The 11,894-nt window shown below is 44.5% G+C and overlaps 1 protein-coding gene across 1 annotated transcript in view; it reads right to left on the minus strand.

Annotated features, from left to right (window-relative positions):
* The window catches only part of CPB2 (carboxypeptidase B2), a 138,065-nt gene extending 127,171 nt beyond the window's left edge, over positions 1–10,894 (minus strand). Inside the window, exon 1 of the mRNA XM_085621837.1 lies at positions 10,756–10,894. Coding sequence (XP_085477963.1) covers positions 10,756–10,826 — 71 coding nt within the window. The 5' untranslated portion in view covers positions 10,827–10,894. The remainder of the gene's footprint in view (positions 1–10,755) is intronic.
* Positions 10,895–11,894: the final 1,000 nt, after the last annotated feature.

Raw genomic sequence — 11,894 nt, forward strand, 5'->3', positions numbered from 1 at the left:
GTCTAAAGGGGTTTGCTCAAAGTCCTCTCCTAAGTGTCCTTAACTTCTAAAAGTCCAACCGTAACTTTCCCATAGAATAGTACGGGGCTCGCGCCTGTGTTTTCACACTGCACGCGTCCCCCGCGGGTCTCCTGTGTCACTACCATGGGTGGTTCCTTGCGGTCCCAGCGATTCTACATGCTCTAGGCACTGGGTCTAGTCAAGTTGTGGTTCTTATACCACTTTCTTAGTATATGGTTTGGTCCCCCCTGGGGCCCATTGTACATTGTGCTATTTTTGAACTGTATTATTGTGTTTCTTGGAATCTAATCTCAAAAAGAGATTAGTAGTGAGTGTTTAGAAATAAATACATATATTTTATATATACCTTGTGTGGTTCTCCTTTCATTTAGTGATTCAAGAGGTTATAATCTGGTAAACCAAGCTGCTTTACACTCCTTCAAGACTTAGCCTGAAGGCTGCTCTCCATAGCTAAACACACTAGATGATGGACGGAATGTTGCACAATGGCAAAACATTCACCCCAAGTCACAGATCTGGGTTTAATCCATCGTTATTTTGCTCACCACGCCACCCGAGTTCAGACATGGCCATATGCAAATCAGTCTTGACCCTGTGCCTCATGGGAACAGTCCAGCCCGAACTGCCAAGCCATGTCTTCCTGGACCGGAATCAAGCATCCTAGGACCGGTTTCTGGCTATCAGCCGTCATCAGCCAGGATAGCTTGATTCCAATGGCGTAGTGAGCACGGGACCCACGTCTGGGCATACCCTTCCCACAAAGGGTGAGCAGCAAAACACACAAGATGATGGTCGGAATGTTGCACAATGGCAAAACATTCACCCCAAGTCACAGATCTGGGTTTAATCCATCGTTATTTTGCTCACCACGCCACCCCAGTTCAGACATCGCTTGGCAGTTCGGGCTGGACTGTTCCCATGAGGCACAGGGTCAAGACTGATTTGCATATTGCCATGTCTGAACTGGGGTGGCATGGTGAGCAAAATAACGATGGAAAAATGCTAGTATATAAAAACATTTTTTTTAAACACCAAGAAAATCATTTTTGGGTGGCGCAGCAAATATGCTCATTTAGTATGCACGCCGTAGGGCAAGGCGCCACCCCATAAGACCCAGCGCAGGGGCAGGCTCCCCAGCAACTGTTGTGCAGAGGGTTTGGAGGCTGCCAAAAGTGCACTAAAGTTGCCCCAGGTCTCCCTGGACAAGGGTGCTTTGTTTTTTAAAAAAATACTCGTGGGGTCTGCACTTTTGCACATGGGCTCTGGAGCCGGGCCACTGTTGCTTGGTCCTATGGATGCTTTTGCGCCAGGTTTAAAGTAGAAGAAATAGTCTTGCACACATTAAATTGTGTTGAATATCCTTTATTGACTAATATTGTCAATGCAATGGTATATACTTTTATTAAGCTAATAACATGGTTTTATTTACAAGCAATAAGTTAATAATCAAGCCTTACATGTTTTAATATGGTTATTGTCCTCACTTGAATTGCTTTATTAACAACCCCAAGATTATCAGTGAGCCTTAACAAGCCTTAATGAATGTGATTGTAAGATGGTACCATTCCTATTGATTTCAGTGGTGTTGTTTTCGTTTATTATACAATAGCTCTATTTTCAATGTGCCAACACCCTGACAAAGCCAGTAAGCCTGCCTTCTTGATAATGGCGCCCCACTGTATTGTGTATAGGTGGGGCTATTGTGGTTACAGGATTCATATAAGAAATGGATAATTAATAATTGAGTGTTGTTATTGCATGCCAGCAAACTAGGGTGACTAGCCCACACCACCTCCAACGAGTAGGCCATGGACTGCTCTGCTTTGCTCCCCTGAGACAGTCATGTGCTACAATGGAGTTCTGGGAACCAAGTATGTGGATTTATTACTTGTGAAGGACTCACAACCTTCGCACTAAAAACCCATTTACTTACAACGCTATTTCACATTTACATAGCATCACTGAAGAAGAAATACAAGGTCCAAGAAGGAAAAATTAGGCACCAAGCTTTCTCCTGCTATGGCCCAAGACTATGGATTACCATTCTGGTTAACATCTGCCAGGCTGGGAGTGGAAGACCACTCTCCACTTCACAAATAAACTCTAGGTCCTGCTCTTCAAGCAGCATCTCATCAACTTGTGCCTTCTTGAACATCATGCCATATGTCCCACCTGTTTATCCTCCTGAATCCTCGCGCCCAGTTCACAATGGAACCGCAGATGACTCAACCAACTTCACCCCTGTAATATATTCGCCTCCACAGCACTCCGTTGTTTGCAGCTTGGGCCACGTCTATAAATCTGCATACATGCATGTCTGATACTGGTCATGTCTGCAATGAACAGTTGTCTGATAGCATACTAAGTATTAACTTTGCACATATATTATTTAACCCAGAGTATTGTCACAGACCAAGCCAGTATCACAGTAGAAGATGAAGCGTTTTGAAGCTTATATAACAATAGCATTTTGTTTAGGCATCAAAGGGTTTCAACATCTGCATTTTCATATTTTAGGCCGACAACGTAGCAGCATAATCATGGTGTGAAGATTTCATTGATTAGATTGGGGCAGAAGAAAAAACAAATGCTTGATGTGTCCTGATAAAATATTTGCACGTGTGTCAGTGTGTGCAGCCGGTGTTGTGCATCTTTGTGCGCGTGCACCCGTTTCCTTTGTCTTCCAAATACTACAACCTAGTGTAGGGGATAGAACCCGAAAAACAAAGGAATTCATTGGAGTGTTAGGTCAGTGAGAGAACGAGAATGTGGAGGAGGAGGAAGGGAGGAGGAGAGAAGGTGGAGGACGGGAGAAGGTGGCGAGAATGTGGAGGAAGAGGAGAGAGGGTGGAGGAAGGGAGTAGGTGGCGAGAATGTGGAGGAGGAGGAGGAGGGGAGGAAGAGAGAAGGTGGTGGAGGAGGACAGGGTGGCGAGAATGTGGAGGAAGAGGAGTGAAGGTGGAGGAAGGGGGAAGGTGGTGAGAATGTGGAGGAGAAGAGAAAGAGGAGAAGAGAAGGCGGCGAGCTGATGGAAGGGCAACAGACAGAGGCTAGTATTGGACAGACTGCCGGCAATGGCATCCTTGCTTTTTTAGGTCTCGCTGAGTCAGCGCGCATGCGCTGCTCGGAGAGACATTTTGTAGGTGAGTTTTCAAAGTGCTGCTGGCTGGCCTAGCGCTTGCGTTCACGCGAGCGTGCACGCGCTCATCCGCCAGCTTTCAGCCCCTTGGCTTTCCTTTGCCGCACGCATCGCACACCACTCGCCAGCCTACTTTTGCCGAGGCACGCGCGCGTGTTAAAATTCCTTTCCTGCCCACTCGCCAGCCTACTTTTGCCATCGCGCGCGCTTGTTTACAGACTAAAATCCGTGTTCCGGTGTTACACCCTTAACGAATGCCGCTTGCCTCGTAATAACGCCAAATACGGCTAGAGTCAAGGGGGACACCTGGGTCAGTGCATCCAATCATATTGGAGGAAACATATTGAAGTTATATTGGGGAAAGCGTAATGACCTTGGGTTGGTTGTGGAAACTCTTATCTATGGATTGGGTATAAGATTTCTCGATCTTTATTAGCAGTACTGTATCATAGCCTGTAACGTGGCAGATGATTGGCTTAGTAAAATGCTGCCCAGTTGTTCATTGGTAACGGTGGCCGGGAAGCGCATGCGATGCGGCTCAACACACAATTTGACCGCCAGTCTTCCGCATCCTCCTGGTCGGTCGGCATGTTTCTGGAGTTGAGCGGTCAGTTTTGGCTGTTTCTGTAAACATGTGTCCAAGTTCATGGCACCAAGAGGTAACAGCGATCCATGTAACCCTATTCAAAGTTGATGAGGAGACATTTCTCTACTAAAGTCTGTTGTCGCTCGATAAGGAGAAAATGTGGCCTAATGGTCAGAGCTGCCGAACCAGGTTTGAGCCTCGGCGTCGGCTTAACACCCTGTGATTCGGGCAAATCACCTAATCTCCCCGTGCCTACCAATAATGAATGTGTCCTTGCCTAACGTAACTGATGCTCATGTAAAACCGCAAACAAAAAAAAATCACCTGCTCTTTCGTACTTCATGGCTCTGCTGTTTATCGTAGACTCCACCCTATGTAGCTGGCTCGGTTTGGCTGCTCCTGCGCTTTTACCTCCTACGTCAATCAAGTGTTGGACATTGGAAACCGAGGAGAATGTCTTCAATCTCTTGATTAAGCGTAGTTGCATTGCACAAATTAATGATTCCTTACAATGAGAAATAACCATAGATCAGCTTATACCTTCTTCGGGCACGCTTTTTTTTTTTTTGCAGATTTTATATAGCGCGAACTCGACACAAAGGTATTGGAGCGCTTTACATGAGCACCGGTTACGTTACACATTCAGGCACGGGGAGATTAAGTGATTTGCCCAGAATCACAGGATGTGGACACGACCCCGAGGCTCGAACCCTGGTTTCCAGCAACAAAGTCGGCAGTCTAGCGTTTTGGCAGCAGTTAAACCAGTAGAATACGAATATAATGCTGGTGTTCAAAATTACTATGCTTGAGTTTTTGAAAAAGTCCAATAAAAACCAGTTGACAAATTGATAAAACAAAAGTGTTTTTATTTGATTAGAAGTTAACAAGAATTGGTTCAGTTGTCAGAAGTTTCTGTAATGGGAGACCACACGCATCCATTCTGAGTCAGTAGGGCACGTTTTCACAGGCTTAGAACCGATCATCCCACATAATTTCTTAACGAATGTTGCTTGATCAAGTGAGCAAAGGATCCTATATGTGATGTGGTGTTGAGTAAATTCCAGACGGTAACACAACCACACACACACACAACCACACACACACACAACCACACACACAACCACACCAAGCATTGGCATAGCCAATAGGTCTCGCCTTTGGGACCTTTTAAGTGTTTAGCCGCGCAACAGTTGATGTGGTTGCACCAAGGATATTGTGCTGCATAACTAAATACTTAGAAGGTCCCAAAAGCGAGACCTATTGGCTGTGCCAATGCTTGTCCTAACATGGTTGGTGGAGGTAATGCAGGAGGGATACCTTGAGTTTTTAGGTTGTTCCCTTGTTAATGACATGTGCATGGCTGCAAAGATTTACTACTCCGCTGGTCTTCTGCCATCAGATGAATGGAAGGAAGCATATGCACTGTACCTATGAACTGCCCTTCTAATCTGCATGGTAGCAGCGGGGAATCAAGGAGGGGCACAACAAGTCCTGCAAACCCTGCAGCTGTATTTCAAGCCAGTGTATTTACTCAGTGTGACCTCCTTTTCTCAAACATGGAACGGTCCAAGGTTCAGTGCGCCGTCAGTTCTGTTTGACTTACTTCCATCCTGGGACATCCGTGGGTGACTCACAAACAAAACATTACCGTTTTGACCTGGCACCTATCCAGATGGGCAACAACTCTAGGTGAAAACCACAGTATGGCCCAGGGCTATGCTGCCAACAATCAGTCCACTCTGCCATCTTTCACGTCATCGCCGCCTATGAAACGGGGGTCGCTGTTCACTCTGGAAAGAGTACCCCCCTTGAGCTGCGAGATATCCTCACTGCATGTTCAGCAGATAGCTGAGCAAAAGCACTCTGTACAACCCAGCATTACAATAAGAGTGGAAGTCAGGTTACATAACAGGGCATTGGCTGGAAAACGAACGCTTGCTCGACCAGAGCCCTATTCTGAGCAACTCGTGTATGTTAAAGCAGTCATCAAACCCCTAAAATAATCAACTGGAAAAGAATCGAGGCAAAACACCCACGCATCCCAGCTCTCAAGAGAAATTGAAGCCCAAACCCCAAAAAGCAAGGTACTTTCTCACTCACATCTAGAACTGTTCAATATGGATGCTTCTACTCAGCAGCAGCGCTCCTCTGCCTACTGGGACCTCAAGCACCTACTACGCTTCAGAGGTCAGGCATACTTTGAAGCACACTTTCTAGTATCAGGGCTGCCAACCAAAAACTGTCAATTGCTCAGTCAACCCATGGAACTGTGTGACCACATGGCTCCTTAGCAAGTCACTTTAGTCATAAAGCGCTTACAGAGAAGTTAGAACTTCATGCTTCCCCTCTGACTACCTCGAAGGTGTAACGTTCTTGGAAAACAAAGTTCCCAGTTATGTTGAAGCCGGGGTTCAAAGAACTAGATTTTCTTACAGATCACGTAGCACAGCAACAAAGGTTGCTGCCCTGTGTTGCATGAAGGCAGAGAGCAGGACAGTGGAATAACTACTAAGATATGATGCTGTTGCTATCACCTGCTGCACTGGCGCTCTTTAAGTTGCCTAGCACCATGCGCACAGCCTTGTACAAAAGTGTGTGATGCCTAATCTAAGTTTTGTACTTGAAAAGCACCCTTCCTAAACAAAATACTGTGGTTAGACATAGATTACAACTTTTAGAACTTTGCTTGTCTGCTGTAAACTATGTTATGTAAAGTGTACTATCACATGCAAAGGTATCCTGGCACTGAGCAGGTATGTGCCCAGCCCTGCCTATGGTTGGTTGGTTAATTGATAAGCCAGGTGAACAGCTTCTTGTGGAGACAAGGCGGCTCTCATGTGGAGTGGGAAGTCGTTCCACACTTTAGGAGTGATATAAGAGACCGCCCACCCTCCTGATCTAGTTGTGTGTATGCATGGGATGTGTTCAAGTAGGAGTTCCTGCGGAGCCGAGGTGTCTGGGTGGTTGGTGGAATGAGCTGCGACTGTTCTGGTAGGTGGGACCTGAGTTCTGAAGTGCCTTGAATGTGTGTGTGAGGACAAAGCACACATGCAAAGTTAGAAAAGTTTTGAGAAAGCTTTTCTCCAACATTAAGGTAGCCTCGAGGAGGTATGCATTTTTGGCACTCAGCCCTGTTTATATTTTCCAATAGATAAGACTTTGCATCAAAAACATGAGTGGTTGCATGGGAATGTCCATGTATCACCAATGGGACATCCCCTTGATGCAAAGTAATGCAAAGTAACTCAAAGGGTTACTTTCCTGCTCAAAGTAAGATTTGTGCTGGAAAGTAAATGCTATTTCAAGATTTTCTGGCCTTTGTCCTACTTTTTGTGAAACTACACCAGCGCAAAGTATTAATATATCTGGCCCGAGGTTTCCCAAATTCAAACTATCCTGCCTCTCCCTTTCTCTTTCTTATTACTTTACATTACTCCGTTTCTCTGCCTTTCTCTCGTTATGTCAATCAATTTGTCTCTTCTCTCTCTTGTTTTCGCTGGATGATGTGAGCTGTGCCGTTTCTGAATTAAGCAATTGTGTATCAAGTTGGGCAATCATGCGGATGATTAATCAGCTGATTTGTGGCAGCAGAAGGAAGGTTTGTTTACTAGCAAGCGTTGCACAGAGATCTTCCTTCACAATCTCTACAGAAAGGTGAGCACACATGTCACACTTCACAGATAAGATCAGACGACACGTTGCATCACTGTCCTCTTTGGAATAGTCACCTACAAGTAACAAGACATTGCTCGCTGCCTGCCCTTCCATTCTTTGCCTCTGTTATACTTGTACTCATGCAGCATCCTTTCATTTCTTTATTACAAACATATGATCAATGGAGATGTAACCGATGGCTCGATCTTCATCAAACACTGAGCATCCAGCCACAGAATCACTCTTCAAGGATCATCTATATTGAAGGCACTGGCAAATAAAGCAAATGAAGACGACATACAGAATGCAATTAAGTGTTAAATGAAAGGCCAGGGCCAGGCATGCGGAGGACAGCATACATTTGCTTATTTTGTTTTTCTGATTACAAATGAGTCTTGGCATGAAGTGCTTTATGAATGCAATTGCAAAACAATGTAATTCAAGTTCATAAGGTGAAACGACACAAGAAAATACTGCCCTGTAATTCGAGGCAGTTTATTCTGCTATATATTCATGTGGTGTTTATTTCCCATTTTCATTGTTTGCTATCGCTTCTTAAATGTTTTTAACATATGCAACCGCTGCTACAGATGTTTGTATCTTCCGCAGCTACCTGCATTTGTTTATTTGCTGACAATAACTCCCATGCAACTGAAGAACGCAATGACACTAGGAAAGCCCTGCTTTGAAAAGGAGAACATGTTGCCACCAGCCACCACACTGTGAATCGGATTATGCAGCAATCAAAAGAAACGGTGCAAATCTCCAGGGGCACTTTAGGAAAGTCATGTGACTTTGTATGAAGCACCTATTCCCTTCGGATGGAGTTTTCCATAGTGGAGAGACCTGCACAGCTGGAATAGGATCCTCTGTGCAAATGCACTTTTTTCTCTGCAGAGAACATATTATTCATTGTGGTTCGAGGCCTCCAACTAGTGCCCCCAGCTATTCCGAGCAAAATCCATTCCCCTTTCTGTGCGGGAAGTGGATATGCACCAGTCCTGTGCTGGAGTAAAAGCAAATGTTGGGCAATGGGATGGATCGAAATTTGGGAATTCCTACAAATATATGCGTTTGTGGACATTCCAAAACTTCCAAGGCAAGCCACATTCTGGATTGGCCACTTAACACTCTCTGAGTGGACTTAAGTTAAGGAGATCAATGCACCTGTGGTAAAGACCTCTCACCCCCCCCCACCACCCCACTCTCTTGCCTCCTTTACGCCTGCCAGAAACGCTTTTGTGATTCCCTGAACGACATAAAATAAGGTGAATTCAGGCATAAACATATGTTAACAAACGAATTTATTTTTGTGACTAGGCCCCTTTGTTTCTACCAAGGCCAGTGGGGCACTAGTGAAAACTACAGATAACGAATTGGCATGTAAAAGATGAAAACTCCATTGATGGGCCATGTAGCCGACATACCTCTGTCCCCTAAAGACTCACATAGCAAGTCTACATACCAATCCATCTAGATGTATACTGTATGAAATAGTTTGTCATGGACAACACAAGTATGATTAAGTCTAACCTAAAAAGGAACATAAATGCCAAGCTATGCTGCTTAGGCACTGCTGAACAGATATTTTGATAATTAAAAAGTATATTTTAAACCAATTTCAGAATAAGCACCATTGACACAGTGTAAATGGACTACCTATAGGAGTAACCGTTTATAACCATTTCTCACTTACAATTTATCAAATATAACATGGATGAAAAACAGTTCCCTGGCATCTGTCCCTTTTCTTTTAGCCATCCAAGGGTAAATGCCATACCTATCCACATCATCAAGGAGAGTGCCCACATTTCAGCATTTGGGTTGGTTCCTCTTACTGTCTATCACAAGAGGTCCTTTTTGGTTTTTAGAAAAGACTTTGACCCAGCGGTATGCTTCATCATCAAGTCCTCATCCAGATAGAGTCTGTATCTGGGTGGGCACAACTTTGATAATAAAGGGAGCCCTCTGTACATTATGGTTCACGGATCTAAATATAAAATTGCCTAAAGGTATCCTTAAGACTCAAAAGTTTATCCCGAGGAACATCTGGAAAGGTTAGAAAACTTGTGGTGATCTTATAGAGTATACAATGTACTCGAACATTACTGGGTCTACATGTTTCAGTTATATCATTTTGCCTCAGTGGTCAAACGGCATTCATCAGGACCAAATTTAAAGATCTCTAATCTGAACCCCGCTCTAGGTTGCTATATCTGAGATTGCTGCATACTCTGAGCCTGCATAATTTAAGGCATTCAGTCATACTCATTGCAGCATGACATTCAAACATACAGTACTGAGAACCATTATCAGAACTCTCCATAGACAAGCAGGTCTATCAAAGGGTGACTACAAGGTCCGCCCTCCGCTAACGCTATATGAAGTCCTTAAAAATCAAGCAATGAATGCACCACTGAGGATAGTTCCAGTAGGTCTGTATGAATGACATGCTGCAATGAGGTGTCAACCCACACCTAAAATGAAACTCAACAAAAACAGAATACCTATTAATCTGCCCAAAACAAAATCAAGCGTAGATTGATTCATGCTCTCCGCTGGATTCCAAGCCTGCTATTGTAAACAACATTAGGTTCCTGCGATTAATCCTCGACAACAAGCGTAACCTACAAAACTATAACTCTACTATGGCCAAGAACGCGCGCTGCCAAGTAAGGCTCTGCTGGGGGAGAAGGCAGTCCATCCCTGGAGAAGTCTATAGTCCAGGTACTAGATCTCTCTGGCATGAATCATAGAAACTCTCTACTCGTTGGACAGCCAAAGGTTCACCTGTCCCCCCCTTTCAGACGTGCTCCACATGGCTCACCACTTTGTTTCTGGGTACAAGATATGGGACACAGTCTCTCATGTTCTTTTAACTCTTCAGCGGCTCCCCACTGAAGCAACAGCACAAAATAAGACTGGCTGCATTAGGGACAGAGCCCTGCAAAACTCCACGCCAGGCTGCCTCGCGGAAAACTGAAAATCCCTGGCGCCCATGTGGAGTCGAGGAAGGCACAAATCCTGCTCACAGAGCCCCCCTCACACCAATATTGGTGCATGAAGCAGTCATTCTTTGGCACTGCAATAAGAACCCGAAACTCCCTCGCTAGATCTATGTGCGGCCCCATGCGTTGCTACCTTTGCCATTGCCTCAATCTGATTGTGGTGTTTTGGTGCTCACTGGTTTTATTGTATCACTGTTACTCGCCACTACCTTCCATTCAATTTTAAAGCGCTCTAATGGCCTAGACCACGTTGGCGCTATTGAAAACTGGACACATAAAATAAAATAAAAAAATAGACTCCTCATTTGTTCTAGACAGAAGTGAAACACGAAAGACAAAAGCATTACCTTTGAAAAGCATCGGCATGGTTCTGTTGGAGGTAAACTGCCAAGAGGAACAACAAAAGATAAAGCCTCATTTCTCAAAAGCCTGGTCCTCCGCCGGTAAAAGATGAACCCACTGTGCGAAAAACAGAAACGGAGACTCGCAATCTCTGCACAGAATTGATTTTTTTAGGATTGTTTACACAGTGGTTAACATTTAAAATCCCCTGCCCTCTGCCTTGGAGAGGGCACCCCTGTGTTGTAACTGGTAAATACATCTTTGACTCATTAAAAAACTATGCACATGTGCAGCAGATGTGCAGGTTTGCACGAGTGCTTAATTTGTGAAAGAATAAGTGCCAGGGCCTAAACATTTGCCCAGAAGCCTGTGGCTTGTGTTATCAATATCAATGTTGCGTTGTCTTGATTTCCCTCTTGCCCCTTTAGTCCACCACCAAACACCCCGTGCCTGTTTTTCCATCTCTTGCAGGATCTTTTTCATCCCCGATTTTTCCCTTTGTCACTTTTTTTCTCCCTTTCTCTTCATCCTTCTTTGCCCCTTACGTGTTTTTTCTCTCTTTTACTCCGGGTCAAAGTCTGATAAGGAAAAATAAGCGACAGAAGTGACAGTCCCCAAAAATGAGTGTCCGTGTGCCCCTTACCTGCAACCACCTGCTCAATTTAAGCACTGGTTTGCACACATCTTTGAGCTAATTCAAGCATCACAGGCATCACCCTTTTTACTCTCTAATGCAGGCTTAAAAGAGGAAAACGGCTAAGCACAGGCCAGATGAGAGAGTGACATTAAATAAGGGGGGGGGGGGGGATTTCACAATTGTGTGTGTATCTGTAGGTGATCTGCAACTTCCATGTTTCTCATTGAAGACTTAACTGTGAACAAACCCTTTAGGATGTCAGCGTCCTTCTTCTTTTGCAACACGTTTAATGGCAGCCCCTCTCCCTCTTTACTGTTTGTGGAGTCTGGGGAAGGCAGTGACAGTATCCTAAAAGTAGTCTCTTGCTTGGCCTTACATTACACTTTGCTTTGTGCTTTTGCCAAGAAAGATTTATTTTACAATGTATCATGCCAGACTGTGTTAAAATGTGATACGTTTATTTACTGAACACAGTGCACTAAAGTTTAAAATGCACGTCTCTTTGGC

Source organism: Triturus cristatus, chromosome 8, assembly GCF_964204655.1.
Source record: "Triturus cristatus chromosome 8, aTriCri1.1, whole genome shotgun sequence".
NCBI classification, from domain to species: domain Eukaryota; kingdom Metazoa; phylum Chordata; class Amphibia; order Caudata; family Salamandridae; genus Triturus; species Triturus cristatus.